The 19,263-nt window shown below is 41.1% G+C and overlaps 1 protein-coding gene across 4 annotated transcripts in view; it reads right to left on the reverse strand.

The window, feature by feature from the left end:
* The window catches only part of LOC119649400 (excitatory amino acid transporter), a 94,302-nt gene that overhangs the window by 43,117 nt on the left and 31,922 nt on the right, over positions 1–19,263 (reverse strand). For 3 of the 4 annotated variants that reach the window (XM_038051547.1, XM_038051539.1, XM_038051554.1), the window contains exon 2: positions 9,156–9,342. In XM_038051547.1, coding sequence (XP_037907475.1) covers positions 9,156–9,318 — 163 coding nt within the window. In that variant the 5' untranslated portion in view covers positions 9,319–9,342. Of the gene's footprint in view, positions 1–9,155; positions 10,254–19,263 lie in introns of those variants that run through there. The other variant, XM_038051528.1, reaches the window with a different exon arrangement.

Here is a 19,263-nt window from a genome sequence, read left to right on the forward strand (position 1 = left end):
TTGGAGATTTATGAATTTTTTAATGGTTAGTGGCGAAGCAGGAGCATGTTTGATCGAAGAACTTAGAATAGAATACACCCTAACGAAGCAAAAATAAGATGGTAAGCATGCGATGTCGTATATGCATAGAACCAATGCTGTATACATATACACATACATACAATATTGAATGCAGTGACGTTCGTGGTGAAGTACGCTAATATCGAAACCCCCAGCCGTCAGGAGTCGCTGGCGATACCGAAAGTACGTCGGAACACACGGGGAGTCCTCACTGCCGTCGAGACAATAGATGGAAGAATGTCAGCACGACAATAGGCAGAACCTTCTACTGGCGAACAAGGACAGCAGTGGAAAATGCGAAGGGCAAAAGGAAACAACATTTCATGCCGTCAAAAAACCGTCTGTTCAAAGGAGTTACTTATCGGCGTAATTATTAACCGAAAAACGAGAAAATGAAGAAGGACTAGACCGTTGGCTTTGCTCTTCAAACCGGCGGAAGGCAAGATATTTGGGAAAGTTGGCAGTGAAATCCGATATATGAGGAAACCCGAAGATAGAGGAGCAGAAATGTCTTTCATGGGGAAATCTTCTTTGCATTAGGCCCAAAGCAACTAACAAAAGTTCTGCGAGGCGATCAAAGGGCTACTAGGAGAGAAAGCATTCGTTTTTAGTCTAGAGCCTATGTGCTCTCTTGAAATATGAGATCTTAGCCGCCTTAGGGGCGGAGCGCAACAACCGTCAATGTCTGGAGATAACCAATGACATCTCGACTTATCGGGTACCGGCTTTGTTTCGATTCGGTGTTTAGGGAAAACGTGTTTAGCCCTGAAGACCACCGTTTTGGGCACGGAGGGGCGAATCCTACCAGTAAACGAGATAAAAGGTGATGGGTGGAGATTCAGTTTTAAACTTGCCACCCGGAAAATGGGAGCTCTATTGAAATCATGCATACTTAGTACTGGTAAGATATACCCCATTGTACGAGTATTATTCCCCCGTACGGGTTGATGGCAAGAGCGTGGAAGCGTCGAGACCTGCCCGCTTTTTACGATGAAAGAGCTTGAAAAAGTTTTCCCACTGTGAAAAATAAGAAGGTGTCAGATCTATATGGTATTGCTATAGCTTTTGACGTACGGTATTACGGTTGAAGTATATAAACTGATTTTCCACCAATGGCCAAACTATCACTTTCCCCTGGGCTGCCGTCTGCATATTGCGTACATGCTGGACATGGCCAAGCAAATGATTTAGTAGTTCTTCAAGATTGGATTCGTTGAAGCGAATCGTGCTGCCGTTGATTTATTTCTACAGCAATTCAAGTTCAGAACAAGGAGATCCACCGTGGATATTGTTGTGGAAGTCATGGATGCGGCGCATCGACTCGAGACAATGCTGCCGATCTCGACTGACAGTATTTCCCATAACGTTTGGTGTCAGAAATACCTTCAATTAAGTAAGATGAACAGATATCTTAGAAATTTTAGAAAATTTATTCCACGTGCCGAGCTATCCTCCGGGGATATTGAAAGATTATCTGAGAGACCTATGATGCGCTGGGGGGTCAGAAGAGGATGGAGTTCGGGACTAGAACAGGGAATCATGCTAGGGCCGGACCTCTGGAATCCTAACTACAATAGTCTGCCAGAAGAGTCGCCTCTTGTTGGTTATGCAGACGATGTTGCAGGTGTAAAACAGATTTGGCATATTGATATGACGAGTAAGTGAATGGCTGACTGCACATGGTGTCAGTCTTGCATTGGAAAAAAATGAAATAGTCATCCTGATCAGAAAGAGGATTCTAACTTTGCTTGCCGTACCCATCGGCAACTTGACTGTAACGTTATCTTACGTTACAAGTAAAGGTACGTTATCTTATAATAATGAATTAAATGCAGCACATTAGATAAGAAAGGTTTTGTGGATCTTTTATGTTAGAATAGTTGGGTGCTGGATGATTTCACTTTAACAGAGCCAGTTTCGAAAATTACTAATTGAGGCCTTTCATTTGATACCACCATATGCTTAAATTCGGCAAGAAAACTTTTGCATCCATGAAGATCCTCGCATAACGTAGAACGGGTGCTAGTGGGTTCGAAATTTCAGCCATTCCTCCGAGTTAATGAGAACTTTTCGATACTCGCAAAGCGCTAAAAGGCAAAAAGACTTCTTACCAGACAAGAGAAAGCCGAATAAAATCGGTAGAATTGCAGTGCTGGCCTCAAGGGAAGTGGAATCCAAAAAAGAAAGAGCGAAAACATGTCCCAAGATTAGTGCTGAAAAAACTACATGTTAAAGAAGAATACAAAACGAATTGATTAGTATCTCCAAAATAGGTTATATTATATCCGCTAATATTCTCAAGATAAATCCACCCAGAATTATATGTTCTCAAAAAGGAGATTTGACGCTCATCGAATCGGAGTTGGGGAAGTAAGTAAGATGGCTGATAATTTCCTATGCAAGGTAGATAAAACTTTTGGGGAAGTGGCTCAAATACAAGCTAAAAAGCAAAAGATTGCTATTCATTATAAACTAATTGATGAAGTCATAACGAAAGTGAAAAAAAAGAAAACGGTTGAAGAAAAAGCAAATTCGGACCACCCGGTTTTCATCGGGGGACACAGGATGCACGGAACTTGCAACTATTAATATATCGATTCAAAGAGCAGATTAACTGTTCTGAATTTGCGAGAGAGGAGGCCATATTCAAGTGGTGCAAGTCCTAAATATAAGCTTTGCAATGGGAAAGAAGGCAATGACAGTCAGCATGCTCCAGGTAGAAGCATACTCAGGAGATCCTGGGACGTAATGAGGCTGGTACGGGCTAACCTCAAACACTGCGAGGCCGGGCATGACTTCACAGCGATTTATGCCGAATTACACTTTGCTTGATACACTAATGACTGATATGCTTCACAAGAAGCCTCAGTTTCGCTAGCCTGAGGAAGCTATCCCGTCATTGGACGCTCTGGCAATGAGTCTCGTATCGGCTCTGGTTTTACATAGACCTGACTTCTCCAAACCTTTCGCCGTCCATTGTGATGCAAGCCCGCATAGCATATGATCGATACTGATGCCTAAGACAAAAAGGAAAGATGGAAGCTTTTAGCTCACTCCGTAGGAATGTCTGGTAGCAATGGGGATAGTGCACAAATTTCGAACATATGTTGAAAGCACAACATTCGAATTGATAACTTACATCATTCAAATAGCTGATGAACTAGTCCGGCGTTTACGGTAGACTGATAAAATGCGCATTGAAGCTTCAGAGATATTTGTTCATCACCACAGCACGAATATTTCCTTACCATTTTGGATGTGTTTACCGAGAGAGGAGGATACTTTGAAGAGAAAGAGAACACCACAAATGCTGGTTTTGATTCGCCACATTTTCAATTTCTGGATTATTCGCAATTGACCGAACGCATCAGCGTGAATTCCAATAAACAGTTGCAGGCGTGCGACTGATTATTAATCAAGTGAACAAATCTACCTTCAGAAGATGAACTACAAAAACAGCAGGCGCAGAAGATTTGGCTTTTGGAGGAGTAGTTATCCTTTAAGTGCACATGAGGGGGTTGGTGAAATCTCCTGCAGACGGTGGTAGAGGGTCCATTATCATCATGCATAAGCAGCTCTCTACCTAAACAATGTCTTACTTAGATCAGATGCTTGTTCAAGCAACAGTTGTTGGAAGAATCGGAACGGTTCAATACAAGTTACCTTGTGGGTAATTTTTCTAGGGCCTTTTAGTAGCCCCGTCTTTGTTGTTTGGGAACTTTAAGTAATTGTACCGGAGACGTGTAGGATTTTTTATTGCATCCCTCCTTTAAATTCAATACATCATGCCGTTTACTATATGCGCGGGATTTAACACCATCAAATTTTTGACTCCGTGGGAATAGTTGTTTTGAAGAAAGGCAACTGACAAACAGACAGAAAGGTGGCATTTTTTTGCTCTAACTAATTTTTACATCTTAAGTCATACACAATTCCAGGATTGATTATGAAATTCAATGCGGGGAAATATCTGTTTCATCGTCTGAGCTTATCGCGACTTCAGGAGTCAGTGAGATCGCTAAGAAAGAGCCATTTACAAACGTAATCTTTCAAGAGAAGTACCGGAAAGGTTAGTTTCCGATATAAGCTGTCAAAGCCCAACAATAATAGCTAGCGATTTTAACGCTCGTGAGGAAGATTGGAACATTCGGGAAATAAATGTAAGTAGCTGTATATTACTTGAAGCATTTTCACGTCGGAATGTAGTTTTGGCCAATATAGATTGGGACAATGCTTTTTGTTGTTAGTAACATATTATCCGAGGATCACCAATGGCAGGTGAGGAAGGAATATATGCAATGCACTTTTCCTGGATACACAGTATTATTCATTTTCCAGATGAAGCGCGGTGGGACAGACCAGGAAAAATGCAGTAACGGTTTGAACATTCAAAATTCAATAAACAAATGCTTAAAATTGTGTTTGATCAGCGTATTTTGATTACACGTCGCAGTGTTGAAGAAGGTTTGGAGCTTTCGAGTAACAATGGTGGTTTCTTTCCATTTGCTACTCCCACATAACACATCCTGAAAGGAGAGTAGCATGGAAAAATTTATTAATAATGTTGTTGTTGAGGCAAGTACATTTGCTTGATATGGACGAAGCAGTGAAGGCGGATCTGGCTTTATTAATACGCGACACGAAGTCTGGTGCCATCGCCGACTTCCTTGGTTTATAAAGTGGTCGACGCTCCAATGTACTCCCCATTAATGCAACCAGGAAAAGTGCGAAGATTTGTCAGACTGAGAATCTTGGTTTTGTCGATTTCTCTTCAGTCTGGCTCTATCTACCTCTCTTCCTAGATCCTGAGCGATTTGTCCAAGATCCGTGATTCGGTGAAAATGTAACTAGAAGTCATCAACCGGTAAAAAGAAGAAATAATATCAGTGACAAGACATAACCCTCACGGACACCGCTTTCGATTTTAAAGTCCGCTGAGATTTTACCTTGGCGCAGCACCCGACATTTAGTGCTATCGTATGTCTCTCTCATAATAGGTTGTCCGGAATGCGACTCTTGCATCGGGTACTGGAAATAAACTTTCTGTTGATACTATCGAAAGTATTTTCGAATGCGATGAAGAGCAGAGGAAGCGGAGATCTAAATTTGGCGCTCTGTCCGAAAATGATCCGCATGGTGTTGATATAGTCAGCCTAGGAGGATGCAGAACGGAAACCACTCTGCTTTTCTTCGATGAAGCCTTCGACATATCTTTTGATGATTTCCAGCATTCTTCTTTTTTTTATTTAGGCTTTGTCCCGTTCACAAGAAAGGTCAGCTCGCCGTGATCAGTTGCATCATTTTGTTCTATCAAAGGTCTGATGTGGGTGCAGTCGCGATGCTTTCAAATCACCATCCAGCATATTAAGCCACTGTTGTTCAGTCTCTTGGTCATTACCATCAATTTCAATGTGCAGGCCAATTTTGGCAAGTGGATTTTATATGGTTGAGAACCGTTGTGTTTGTTCCATTGCTGCAGCTGCTCATCATCATGAATGATGAGTCGCCTTTTGCTGACAAGACCATCCAAAGATTTGTGAGCACATGCATCTGCGGCCGCCTCTTCTTTTCAGGCCACGGCAATAACAGATTTATTTTCGACACGAACCCGAGCATGTTACGCTAGCCATTGCTCGCAACGGTCAATATAGCCTTCAATAATTTCCGTTCATCGTTCTGTTTCCACGATTCGTAGTCAGCAGAACTGATACCCCTTCGAGCCATGACCAGTGATAGCGCCTCTCTTGTTAGACGCATCCGGGAGTCAACAATTTCTCGTAGAAAGCACAAAATCTCCGCTGATGAGTAGCATTGTACAGTTGTGATGCTCCTTAACCTGCACCGGAATCTTGCAGTTAAAAGTCTGTCAGAAACCCTCTCCTAGGTCAAGAGATTGCGCCTTGCTTTTAGATTTACTTTCCAGAGTCCCACCATCTTACTTCGCTTAGTATCAGAATTTCCAGCTCATATCGCCAGGAATTCTCGCTCGATTTGGAGAAAGCGAGCATTCTGGGGACTGTCGAAACGTTCTCGAGGAGCGTGTACATATTTCAGAAACCAAATGTAGTCCGTTTTCGATACACAAAGTTCGTAGCTTTGAGGTCAATTCACTTAAGGTATTTCTCTCTTGTCGTGAGCAAAAGAGATGGAAATTTTTGAGTTAGCTATCTGGAAAGTTCGATCCTCTTTCTTGTTAATGAAATGTTATCGATGCATTGGATAAGGACAGGCTATGTCATGCACGTTTCGTTTTGAGAATATGCATAAGTTCCTCAATAACGGTACAAAAAGCTCGCTCCGACTCGACATCCTGGGATTAAGTGTGGTTAGATGGTGGGACTCTGGATAGCACTTCTCTATCCAACACATCATTGGCAGCACATTTTTTGAGCGCCGAGCCAGTAATAAGGTCAGTTTGATTTGCATTGCGATCTGACGGCGCGATGTTTGAGGGGGTAAAGCGTCAACCTCTCAAATTTTCCGCTCGAGGTTCGAGTCCCAGTTGTCATGGGTATCTGTGTTTGTCCCGCTGCTGTGAGCTTATTACTTGTTGTCTTTGAGTGTGCGTCATGAATTCAAGCCATTGAAGTTCTATTGGTTACTGCGAATAATATCCAGTACGACGCGCTCGAGCTCCGGTACTATTAAAAATCTCGGAAAGTAAAGGATAGTGTGCGCCGTGACAAAAGGAAATTTCCAATTGGGCTGTTCAGAAAAGCAGAAGATGCTGCGGTTTGGGATGGCAGTAGTGGGCTCTTCATTCACGATGATGGATAGGTCAGCATGGTTGCCTACCATTTTCATTTTATAAGCATGTTGTATAAAGAGAAGAGAACACTTTACAAACTGGTTTAACCGGTTATGATTCGGATTGTGTCTTGAAAAGTCACTACTGTAATTACTACAGTAAATTTTTAGACATGTTTTTGTCAAAACAAAGTTTTTTGGGTAGGCGTGGATGACCATTCGTTTTAAAATTTTAATATGTTATTGTTCACATTCAAAGCAATAGAATGAACCTCGGAAATGGAGATAGGTGCTAAATATTTTGATTTAGATCAGATTTTTTGGCCACAAAAACCGAAAAATTTGAAAAATGGCCGCCATTTTGTTAGTTTTGGCGAAATTTTTTGATTGTGGTTCATTCTATGGAGAATTTCCCACTTTTTTGTTTTTTTCGACTTAGTAACTCGAAATCAGCCACGCCGTCAATTTTTGACATTTTATTGAACACTTTTTGGCAAACGAAAACCAACTTGGAAAATTTCATAAATCCATTTTCCTTAAACTTTAACATTATGACAATATATATACAAAATTTCATCCAAACATCTCTCTTTTTTCTCAGAAACTAACCATTTGAAAAAAAGGAGAGTTTCAATTGACAATATTATCATTTTTCGAACATCTGGACTACGTTGATGACATCTGCCTACTCCCCTTCGGGTCCTCGGGCAAGTGGCTCTGGATTTGGAGAGGGTTGGAGATAAACACTAATAAACCAAAGTGCTAGATTAGACTGGCCATCGCATTCTCCCTTAGGGGAAAATGGCAACCATATATAAGAAGGAACATAATAAAAATAATAGTAATTCCAATGGTGAAACGGTTAATGGGAACCTCCAGAAATATCAAAATTGGCGATCATGCTGTGCAACCAGCGTTCAAATGCATAGATGTCAAGATCGATTTGAAATTAAACTTCATGCCATATTTTGATAGTCTCCAACCGTAAGTGTCGATGACTTCCCATAGCTGGCCATGCCAATTCATTAGCTCCCTGTATCGAAGGTTGATAGCTGCATCCTGCATTATGTAGCGAATCTCATACCTACCGTTAGCAATTAGCTCAAACCAAATCTATTCTGGAGTAGCAAAAGATCAGATGATACACCGAAAGCATGTTTGACTCTTAAAATGATCCCAGATACTTCAAGGTAAATTAAACATCAACGTGGAGAAATTGGCTGCTACCGATACGTTTTCCATTTCGGGACATGATATTGGCTACGTAAACGGTGGAGGTTATCACCGGGGGTCGGGGTACTATTATCACTTGAGAATATTATGCAGTATATGCTGGCTTTAGGAATAACATGAAAACCAATAGAACTCAAGTACGTAGTGCCACCACTGCCTGAAGCTGCAGTTTCTCCCCCACCAGAAATAAAATAGAAAAATTCATCAAAACGATCCGCAATATGTTGAGGAAGAAAAGGAGCTTCGATGGAGCATAGTGGATAATAACGCAAGCCGGTGAAAGGAGTCATTTTAGTGGGCACGAGTCTGACAAGGGTCAGCGGTACATTTTCAATTTTTCTACTTTCCAACAAAGAAAAGAGAAAGATAGGCAGAAAAACAGTAAACTAATCTGACTGAGATTTTGTTCCTACAAAAGATTTTATAACGATTCAAAATTAAAAGGTGGGAGAAGGGGGCCATATACAGATCTCACAAGACACAAGAAACACACGCCTATGAGATATATATGTGGGTACACATCTAATAATTCCTGCAATTTCGACACAGATATTTACTTTCAACAAAAGTGCTAGATCCTTTCTCCACCGACCGTAGTTCCAAGTTTCCAAAACAATTATTATATTTAGCGAGTAATACAATGTATTAAAAAGCTTTTGTAAAAATAAATGTTGTGTAAGTTAGAAATCTCAGGGCGTAAGCAAATAGAACGAGATAAAGTTACTTTTTTTCAACGCAAGTGCGGACTTGTTTACTGCACTTATGCAATTATATGGCTTTAAAATTATTACGGAAAAATGAAGGGCGAAAATTTAAATCCGTTAGTTACAATCAGTTGGAACTGTTCCAATAAGATGTTATCCATTTTATGATTTAGATTTATCAATTCGCACTGCGACATATCTAATGTACGCATAAATGGCTGTGGGGCGGCATATATACGTCTGTACATCTTCCGAGAAGACAATAGACGCAATACACTAAAGGATATACGTACTTTCATTGCCAGATAAGGGCATCTTACTAAAAGTCGATTAAAATATCTCAACTCAATGTAATTTTCTAAGATCTGAAAATCTAAACTTTAAATTTAAAAATTGAAAACTTTTACTCACCTAGTACGACTCCAAGGATAACTCCAGATAGTGTTACCAGCAACATAAGATTCTCACTGAACCACTTCCTGAATCCGGTCAATTCTATAGGCACGTCGCCTCCTTCAGTAGTTTTTGGCGGTAGCTCCGTTCCGTTGACCGTTGCGCTGTTCGGTGGGCCCATCTTTGCAAATAAGTAATCTGAAAACTTTTCAGATTTTTCCATTGTTTGTTTACAGCGTACGGAAAAAATTAGCTCTTTCTTATCTTTAAGATTTTTAAGTATTCAAGCGATGAAGTCAACAATTATACTATGAGCCGAAGTTATTGTCCTTATCGAACAGATGATGACCGGGATGAACCCACCAAATTCAACAAAAGCAATGATCGATAAATGAATTCAGATGATGTGATGGAAAGAAGGAGGAAGTGAGAGCTTAATGGCGTTTAGTGCGGGCGTTATCGATGGGGAGTTGTTTTCTTCACGGATGCCCGGCCGCCGTACTTTGTGGTTTCGTCTTGAGCATCGAAGTCAAGGAGATTTCTTTTTGGTGACTCCGTTGTTGTAGTTTTTTAAAGTACTTTAAAATTTGAACTTGTCTGTTTGGTTACGGTCTAAACGCCGGGAAAACTGTTCAAAAAGTGTAGAAATATCTCCTACAATTCCGCAAGGATACTTCTAAAAAGATTTCAGGTTAACAGGAATGAACACAATCAGTTTCTTAGGTGGGGTTGAAAGTTAGTATGTGTTATTTTGCACGTATCTCCGAATCTTTTCTGCGGAAAATCAATACGCCGACAACCGGGCTGGGAGTGTTTGATGTTTCACTCTGGGTTCTCTCCGTTAACTGAATCGACTCGCGGCACTCGACTCCTTTAAATACACTAATCGATTGACTCTTCACACCAGCTTGCCTAGTCTCCAATGCGTTGCTTGGATAAGAAACTACTTAGTTTTCATCGACCTTCTAAACTCCGTCAGCACAACCGTCTGGCCCGGACCGCGACAATTACGGAAGTGTTATCCTTCGACTCTGCGAGCTTGTACCACCCTGTTCCCGAGGGTTACCAAGTCAAGCACGGGGGTAGTGCGTGGTACAATTGACTTGCTCGGAACATTCGCACAAGCCGACTATGCCGAATGGATCCCAGCGAGGAATGTCGTTGGCCTACTCCGGCAAGATGTTGGCATCGTTCATAAAGGATGGAAGTTATCGATTTTATGGGGGTGCTTGCTCTCGCGCCGGGCCAGGGGTGGCTTTATGCGACTAGAGCTGTTGCATTCCGACATGGAACCGCACACTTTGAGAAACGTGAATCAAGTCGGATGGAGATAGTGAGCTTTTCGATTTTTTCAAATGAAAGTCGCAGGAAAATTAGTTTCATGTCGGCCTCTAAAGTGCCTCCTATGATCAATGACCAAATAGAAAACAAGATAAATGGAAGTAATTGGCCTTGATTGTAATGACGAGAAGAAGGGCATTACAGTGGGAAAATGATTAAGCGCATATTATAATTGTATTAATTGAGCGCCCTTTTCCAGAAGGGAATGTAGATTAGCTTTGGTTCCATTTTATCTTTGAGTCACTGCCCATTTACTCCCCAAAGTCATTTATTCAAAATAGAAAAATAATCCAATCGATTTTAGCATTAAGTGCTCTGATAAATTTATTGTCTAGGGTAAACCAAGGTCAATAATTAGAAATAGCTTATAGCAAATGAAGCAGTTATTTTACTCTACAATCTCAAGTTCAAATTCAAAAGTTTGATATTATTTTGATAACGATGAATTTATGAATTTTTTGTTTCTGTAAATCTACAGAATTTCATCAAAAACAAAAGATGTAAGAAAGAAATTGTTCGTTTTTAATAAAAATGTACCCCTAAAAACTAAATTAATTTCTGCTACCAAATATCGTAACCGATCTAGGATACCAATTGGTACTTATTAGGATATCATTTTATTTAATGTAGAAAATTTCTTTCAGAACTCCTGATCATAATGGAAATTGATAATGTTACAAAGAAGACTCAACTGAAAAATAGTTTTAATATCAGAAAACATAAAAAGTTGGTTCAACCATCCCTCAAAGTATACTTACTGTTTTTACTGGACAGAAAAATTATCGTTGCGAAATATCAGAAGCGGTAACGTTCTATCCAAACTCTCAGCTTTCACGAATGAATTCATACCAAAAATTAAGTGTGGACTAAGGATTCGTTTCCAAGCGTACATAAAAGAACAGGGCCTGCGCTGAATATTCAAATATCGAACAAAGCCTTCTGTCCCAGAAAAGAGCCACACTGGTAAGGGAATGATATTTGTGTTATCTGATATCACGTTGCTGAGTACCATCTATAAGATATTCTCCGCTACCTTGGTAGGTCGGATGGCCCCATACGCCCAGAATATAATTGGACCATCCCAAAGAGGCTTCCTCCAGGCAAATTAGCAACATATCAGATTTTCTCTCTGCATATCTGATGGAAAAATTGCTGGAATATGGCCATCAGCTACACCACATTTTTGTCGACTTTAAAGCCTATGACAGCATAGCCAGGGTAAAACTGTACACGGCCATCAGAGAATTCGGTATCCCGACGAAGTTGATAAGACTGACTAGGCTGACCCTGACCAATATGGGAGGCCAGATGAAAGCAGCAAGATCACTCTCGAGAACATTCAACATGAACAACGGTCTAAGACATGGGGATGTCCTATCATGCAGATGTAAATGCGGGAGGCACCATTCTCTTCAAGTACAACCAACTACTGGCTGATAACATTGACATCATAGAAAGAATAACCCGAGATGTACAATCCACTTTCATCCAGATCGAGCAGGCGGCGCGAGATCTTGGGCTGCACATTAATGAAGGAAAGACGAAGTACTTGGTACTTGGGGTACTTGGGGGCAACGTAAGCACCAAAAACAAAAGAATGGACAACATCGAATCACACTGGTCAAACGAAAACAATGAAAATAGGAGACTACAACTTTGAGACCGTTGAAAATTTCTCCTATCTAGGGTCGAAAATCACAACCGATAACAGCGGTTGTTGGTTACCAACACAGCCTATTTCAATTTACAAAAACTCTTCCGCTCGAAACGTCTCATCATAGGCTCAAAGCTCTTACGGTTCAAGACTATGATCTTGCCTGTCCTCATGTATTTCTCGGAGACCTGGGTTCATAAAAAAAAAAAATTGCGAACTTTTGGCCGCGTTCGAGAGAAGAATCCTTGAAGAATTTTTGGCCCCCTACATGAGGATAGATGATTCCGTAGCCTACATAACAACGAAACTTATGAGCGATACCACGACCGTCAAAACCGACAAAATCTGCCCCAACAAGTTGCGGTGAGCGGGTCGCCTAATCCATATGGATGAGAATGTTCCAGCCGGAAATTCTATAAGGACAATATCTACGCCTGAGATGGAGCGATGGCGTAAGTAAGGACGCCGAGCAGCTTCTATGGATATCGAATTGGTGGACCTTGGCCCAAAACCGGGGTGATTGGAGTTTCGTACTAAGGCAAGTCTAGACCGAATACCGATTGTTGCACCGTTGATGATGATAATGATCTGTGATATCTAATATCCGGTCATTAACATGCAAATGTATTGAGGACTAAGTCGATATAAAGTTTTAATGTCAACAATGACAAAGGGTGCCTTCTAGTCTTCGAATTGAGTAATCGAACGTAAGGGCGGTTGAACAATGATTATGATTGTCAGCAGGATAGGATGAGAAACCCGATTGGGAACCACCTAATTGGTGCTCTTCTGATAAACAGCCATGAGTATGGGCGTCTGTTAAATGGGGAGGGGTGGTAAGGATCTTCAGATCAGCGATATTTGATCAATAAGCAAGGAAACTTATATGAAATAGTCAGAGAATGTTTGAAGCTCGTAAAATTCACAAAATAATTAACTGGATTAAGATATTAGGAGTACCAATCTTTGAAATCAGGCAAATCGTCAAAGTTAACAATCATTCCAAAGATCTTGCCGTAATTGTGCAGAACGCTATAAGTAAATCAATGATAAATTGGATATCATTTGGACTGGATTAAATTAAATTCTAGCCTACAAATCTTATCATTAGGTATATTGCAACAGCAGAATGCCGTGAAGACGAACTATAAGTCTTTTATAACGTAACGTCCCTGAACCGAGACCATAACGGCATGAAAATTCTAATTGGCGATTTTAATACTAAGGTTGGTTTTTTGTTTTTAGTTTTTGCATTTTTCAAATCCTTACATACTCAAAAATGATTTTGCTCATGCTCGTTTACGAAAATTCCAAGGTCGAATCAGTTTAAAATGGTTTTAAGCGTTAGTGCGTCTTCGGCTCTTCTCAGCTACTCTCTCAGCCTCAATTTCTCAAATTTTTATTTCGTAGTTTCACCTGGATTTACCACAACAAATTTGGCGGGACCTTCGCAATAGACCAAGTGACATATACAAAGAAATGCTGGAAATTCTCTCAGAAAATAGTTTGCAGGCTCTTCAATTCAACCTAGAATTCGGGGTAGCTGGCGGAAGTCAACGTAAAAGCCAGGAGCGTTGATGGTTAGCATAATCGGAAAAATTGAAGCTTTAGAATTCAGTAGGGAGGCTCTGTTTAATCTTTATTATCTCTCCGTTTGCCACTAGCACACCTAACGTTCGGTTTGGCCCATGTGTTCTGGCCAGGCCCTATGCATTCATATAGTACGTAGGTATATAATTTTCATTTTTTCTTATTCCTAGATATATTGGCTTATATTCAGTGATCTACTAAGGTAGAAATAAAGAACAAAAAATAATGTAAACTCCTCCATATCCGGTTGTGGAAGGAAGCGGGATGGATAGCTTCCATCCGTAGGTTATCGCAGCGGGTAGAGGAGGAACGTGCAGGAACTTTGCAGTTTTGCACACTGAAGACGTTATCACCACAGCTGTCAGTTTAGTATAAAGTGCACTACCGAAAATGGAGGGAAGGGGAATCCTGAGGTCTGGTGCGGATTACAGACGCGAGTCATCTGATTTAGTGACTGAGTGAGGTTCCCGTCATGGACAGCATAGCGTCGAAATTTTTTCAGCAGGTCCGCGTAAGCAGCGGCTAAGCTGAACTGTTCCTGCTACAAAATAATAATAGGGGCAGGTACAACTTCTTACCGCCCCTTGTTGCACCAGAGATTCGTCGAGCATTCCGTGCAATACATGCAAGTGCCTTTGCAGCGAGTTGCAGACCGTGCCGCTCATCATGGAGCGTGTTCGATTTGAACTCATCCCGGAAACAGGCGACCAAGAGTCGATAGCAGCAGAGCGGCGGTAGCAACAATACCACGCTGCCCTGTGGGCATTAGTTTCAGCACTCGCCAAAGCAAGCTTCTTTACAGTTCGGCTGAAGTTTTCGCTGAGGTTCGGGACGTATTCCGAAGAGCATGCATAGAATATTTAGAAATAAATCTTTTGCATAGACTAGGTATTCCGTATTCCGCATCTTCCGTAAATCCGGATATTCTATCTCAAATCAATTATGAGATTGCACCTCGATTTCGTGCTGAATGTCTTTCCTCCAACTATAATCATTTGTGTACTTATATACTGGTAAAATTGTGGCCGTCACTTTCCCGTTATTGGTTTCAGTGCGGGAAGAGATCCAGCATTGAAAGTCATCTGGAACGTCGGAGGGACTCATTAACGCTGGATATTGCTAGGCTTACTCAAATCAGCACTAGTAATGCCAGTACGGGTTAACAACAAAGTGCAAAGGGTTTACAGGAACTATACCATCACCACTGAGACACCATAGTAGAAATTTTGGACACTCTAAGGGAGAAATTTTCTGTCCCGTACAATCAGTTGCGACGCGGTGGCAACTTAAGCCAGGGACCAACAGAGCTTTTTCACATCACGAATGCTGACACAGCGTGCAGGCACTTCAATTTTCTGTGCCGGACATGAATTCCGCGGATGTTACTGAAGAGGAGATTTGATGAGTCATGAGCAGCTCGAAAAAGTAAAGGGGGCTTGGCTTGGATCGGGTGCAAAATTTATATTTATATACGTTCATTCGTCATATTTGGGCAGAGTCAAGTCTAGACAAATGTCGACCATCCTCAAAGGTCATCACGAGGCGCATGTTGAACATAGCGCCGGTGACCTCTGCATCTAAGCTATGAATAAGTCAGACACAAGTGCTTAGAAGTCCTGAATGGAGTCCAAGCTCGATTGGGTATTTAAAGGATCTGGTGCTAAAATTGCATCTCTCGGAAAAGAATAAGATAAGGGCATTGAATGTGTTCGCTATCCTTCCCCACTTACCTACCACCGGCCACTACTACCGGAGCTTTTAAGTATTTTTTTAAATAGGCAGGATCATCCTAGTGTAAATGCTTAGCACTTAGTGCTAGTTTTGGATAAGATCTGGCATCTGTAAAAAAATTTACTGGGAAACATATTTTTTTTTTGTTTCTTTCATTTTTCACTCTATTTGAGTTCGTATCGAAATAAAATGAAATCACCTCATCGACCGCGGTGTGCGCATGTGAAGAAAATGCAATCCATCTTGGAGTGTCGTTGGGACCTAGGGTTTAAGCGCTTAAAGTAAAATAGCAAGAGAGAAGAAGTCCTATGTACCCTGTTTTATTGAACGCTTAGATGTGAAATTGGTGATCTTTTGATCCATATACATTATCAAACAACGAAATTGTTCCATCATCGCTTCACCTGCAACGTTTTCGAAATAGTGTAGAGTGAAAAGTAAGATCATAGTCTTGTTATTTTTATGCACGTGCACCGCTGTAAAGAACTGGAGACATCCTGGTTTTGCGCGAAAGCTTATCAATTCCAATTCCTAAAATGCTGTTTGACGTCTTGGTCTCTGCCATCGCTCCATTCGATGTTGCGTCTACCAAAACTTCTTTTTCTATTATTAGTAATTCTCTTATAGACTCTCGGGGTGGGCCGGGCCGGGGAAACCGCCTACCGCAAACAGTTGAGCGGGATTTTATCCATAATCAAACGTCGGAAGTTTTGCTCATAGATTTGAGGATCGTCCATCCTCATGTAGAGTTCTAAAAATTCTTCAGAGGTTTCTCCTTCGATTGCTGCCAAGAGTTCGCAACTTTTCTTGACAAGAACCCAAGTCTCCATGAATACATGGGGGACTGGCAAGATCATTGTCTTCTACAGTAAGAGATTCGACCGAACGGTGAAACGTTTCGTAGTGTCAACAACCGTGCGCAGATTTCGTCGTCGTAGCTATTATTGGTTGTGATTTTCAACTCTAGATAGGGGAAATTATTTACGGTCTGAAAGTCTCCTATCTTTATCGCCCGCATGGGTTAGATGCTATTTGATGCTATCAACAATAGCATTTCATTTTATTGCTTAGTCGATGTGAATGATGGTATTATGTACGTCCTGGGTCGTCCTTCCCACGATGTTGACATCGTCAACATCTCAGTATAATTTTTCCAAGCCAATTGAAGAGGACCCATGATAAGACATCTCCTTGTTTTATATCGTTGCTGATGTTGAATGGTCTCGATAGTAACCCCGCTGCTTTTATCTGTCTTTGGTTAGGGTCAGCTTAGTCAGTCTTATTAATTTCGTAGGGACACTGAATTCTTTCGCGGTCATGTCCGGTTTACCCTGGTTAAGCAATCATAGGCGGCCTTAAAGTTGGTGAAAGGATGGTGTAACTGATGGCCATATTCCAGTAGTTTATCCATCGCTTATTACAGAGATAAAATCTGATCTGTTGCTGATTTGCCCCGAGTGTAGCCTGTTTGGTATGGGCCAATGATGTTTTGGGCGCATGAGGTTATCAGGCATAGAAAGATAGTGGAGAATATCTTATAACTGGCATTCAGCGATGTGATACCTCAATAATTACTGTACTGTGTGATATTTCATGAATGAATCGCGCGGTGTAATTGGTCTTCATATTTAACCAGTTCGGCTGTAATTCCATCCAGGGTCGTTGGTGGCAGCAATTTTATGTCGCTTCATTGGGCAGGATCTCGACATCGACGGTATTTTGGTTCCGCAGTTCAACTATATACTCAACCCGTTACTCCCATATACTCATATGGTCGGAAATCAGATTTACCTCTTTCATCGTCCTAACTTTTTGGTAAAGCTTCTACGACTATGCCGTTTCTCCCTGGACCTTTTGATTTCATAGACCTGTTGCTTCTCCCAGGCTTCCTTTTTCTGCATGTGAAGTCGCTTCTCCACTCGATGAAGTTCGCGATGGGTCTCTGTGCGTACTCGTAGTCATTGTCTGATATGCAGCATTCTTCCGGATTACGTTCATCGTCGAACCAGTCAATCTGGCTTTTTAAGATTTTGTGTTAAACAAAACCTTATTAAAATCGGCTTATTGTCTGTCTGTCCGTCCATTTGTCTGTCTTTCTGGCACACCTTATATCTCAGAAATGGTTACTCCAATTGATACGAAATTTGGTGGAAAGTGCGACCTATGTATCCCATTGCAGGCAGTGAGTAGTGCAGTGCAGTGTTGAGTTTAAGAAAGGAGTTCCCACATATGCAAAAGAGGAGTGTGCAACTTTTTTTTAACCGAGTATTGTCATGTGGGGTATCAAATGAAAGGTCTTGATCAGTGCTTTCCCAAATCGACATTAATGTTGGTTGCAATTGGGAGAAGTGCAGGGGTCCAAAAAGAACCCGCTCTCGAAAACTACCCAATCCACTCCCATACTTGAAAAGAAAAACAGTGATCCATGCGCATAGGCCTCAAAATACTCTCTATACCGATACCGGTTTAAATAAAGTTAATAATTGTAGATTACCATATTTATTATAAGCATATTTTCTAGAAATTGACTGGAAACCACTCTTAAACTTTCCCTAGAATCATCAACTTTTGCCGTAATATCGGCTATACAATAGAGCATGAAACTACCCACCTACTAAGTTTGGTGCAGATCGCACTATTACTAACAGAGTTATAATAGTTCAAATTTGTTACTTTTGTGCAAACTTCTTGCGTTCCACGACTTTGAAAGTCAGCATCATACTAAAGTGAATGGTCTGACAAACTAAATGTATAAATATTATAATAATAGTAATAATAGTTGGCACAACAATCCATATTGGATCAGGGCCTTAAAGTTTGTTAGAGCACTTCATTCAAGACGGTAACGGTATACTACAGTATACTGTAGAAGGCAATGTGGTCAGCATTGCGCTTGGTACAAATGTGGCAAATGGCGACTCAAATATTTTTAAATAAAAACACATAAAACTGTTTGTAAGTGAAGTGTTTAGCTTTCGGTTACTCGACTTGTTTGTAGTTGGGACCAAATATGTTTGTGGCTGTATCAATGACAACGCATTGCGCCAATCCTCCACGGTTTAATTAGGGCGATCAGACCCGAGTCTGCACAGGGACACATCTGAAGCGGCTTCGGCCACGAACCCTTGGCAGGGATATACTGGCACCATGGGAAGGGGGTAGCCCTCGGATTTCACATATCTTAGGAAAATTACTGGTCAATGTCCTTTCAGCTCGGTTTCAGTAGTTGTCTGCCAAATCGGAGTTTCATGGGGGTCATGGTTACGTCTAAGCTGACAAAGAAACCTTCGGGTCTTAAATGTAGAGTTATATTTCAAATCGGTTGCCTTACTCCTTAGTTTGGTAAAGATTTAAATAGGCTTTAGATCCACCAATATGAATGCTGAGCGCGGCCCTCAGTATATACTTGTACTGTTGCTGCTTGTCATAGTGGTGCCCTGATTGTGGCCACAAAATCAATCCGTGTCTTAAGAAAATCGCGATGTTAAGTCTACGTGACAGGCACTCAGGTTAAACGGGGGGGAACGGGTTCCTTGCAGTGTATTGACTGGAACATTCTGGTCAAGTCGATGTAACATCATAGTTATGCAGGGCCATACACCAACAGATATTTTCGGTATAGTAAGAAGGACGCTTTTTAAAAGCTATTACCCGCATTTCAGGAAAGGCTTCTCGAACGTGACATAGTCATCGCGTTGGGTAGTTTGAATGCTAAGATGGGATCTGAAAACACATTCCTCGCATGTGGTGAGGTGATATGGTCGTGGGGACCACAACAAAAATAGAGAAATGTCTGTAAACTCATGACTT

Source organism: Hermetia illucens, chromosome 1, assembly GCF_905115235.1.
Source record: "Hermetia illucens chromosome 1, iHerIll2.2.curated.20191125, whole genome shotgun sequence".
Lineage (NCBI taxonomy): Eukaryota > Metazoa > Arthropoda > Insecta > Diptera > Stratiomyidae > Hermetia > Hermetia illucens.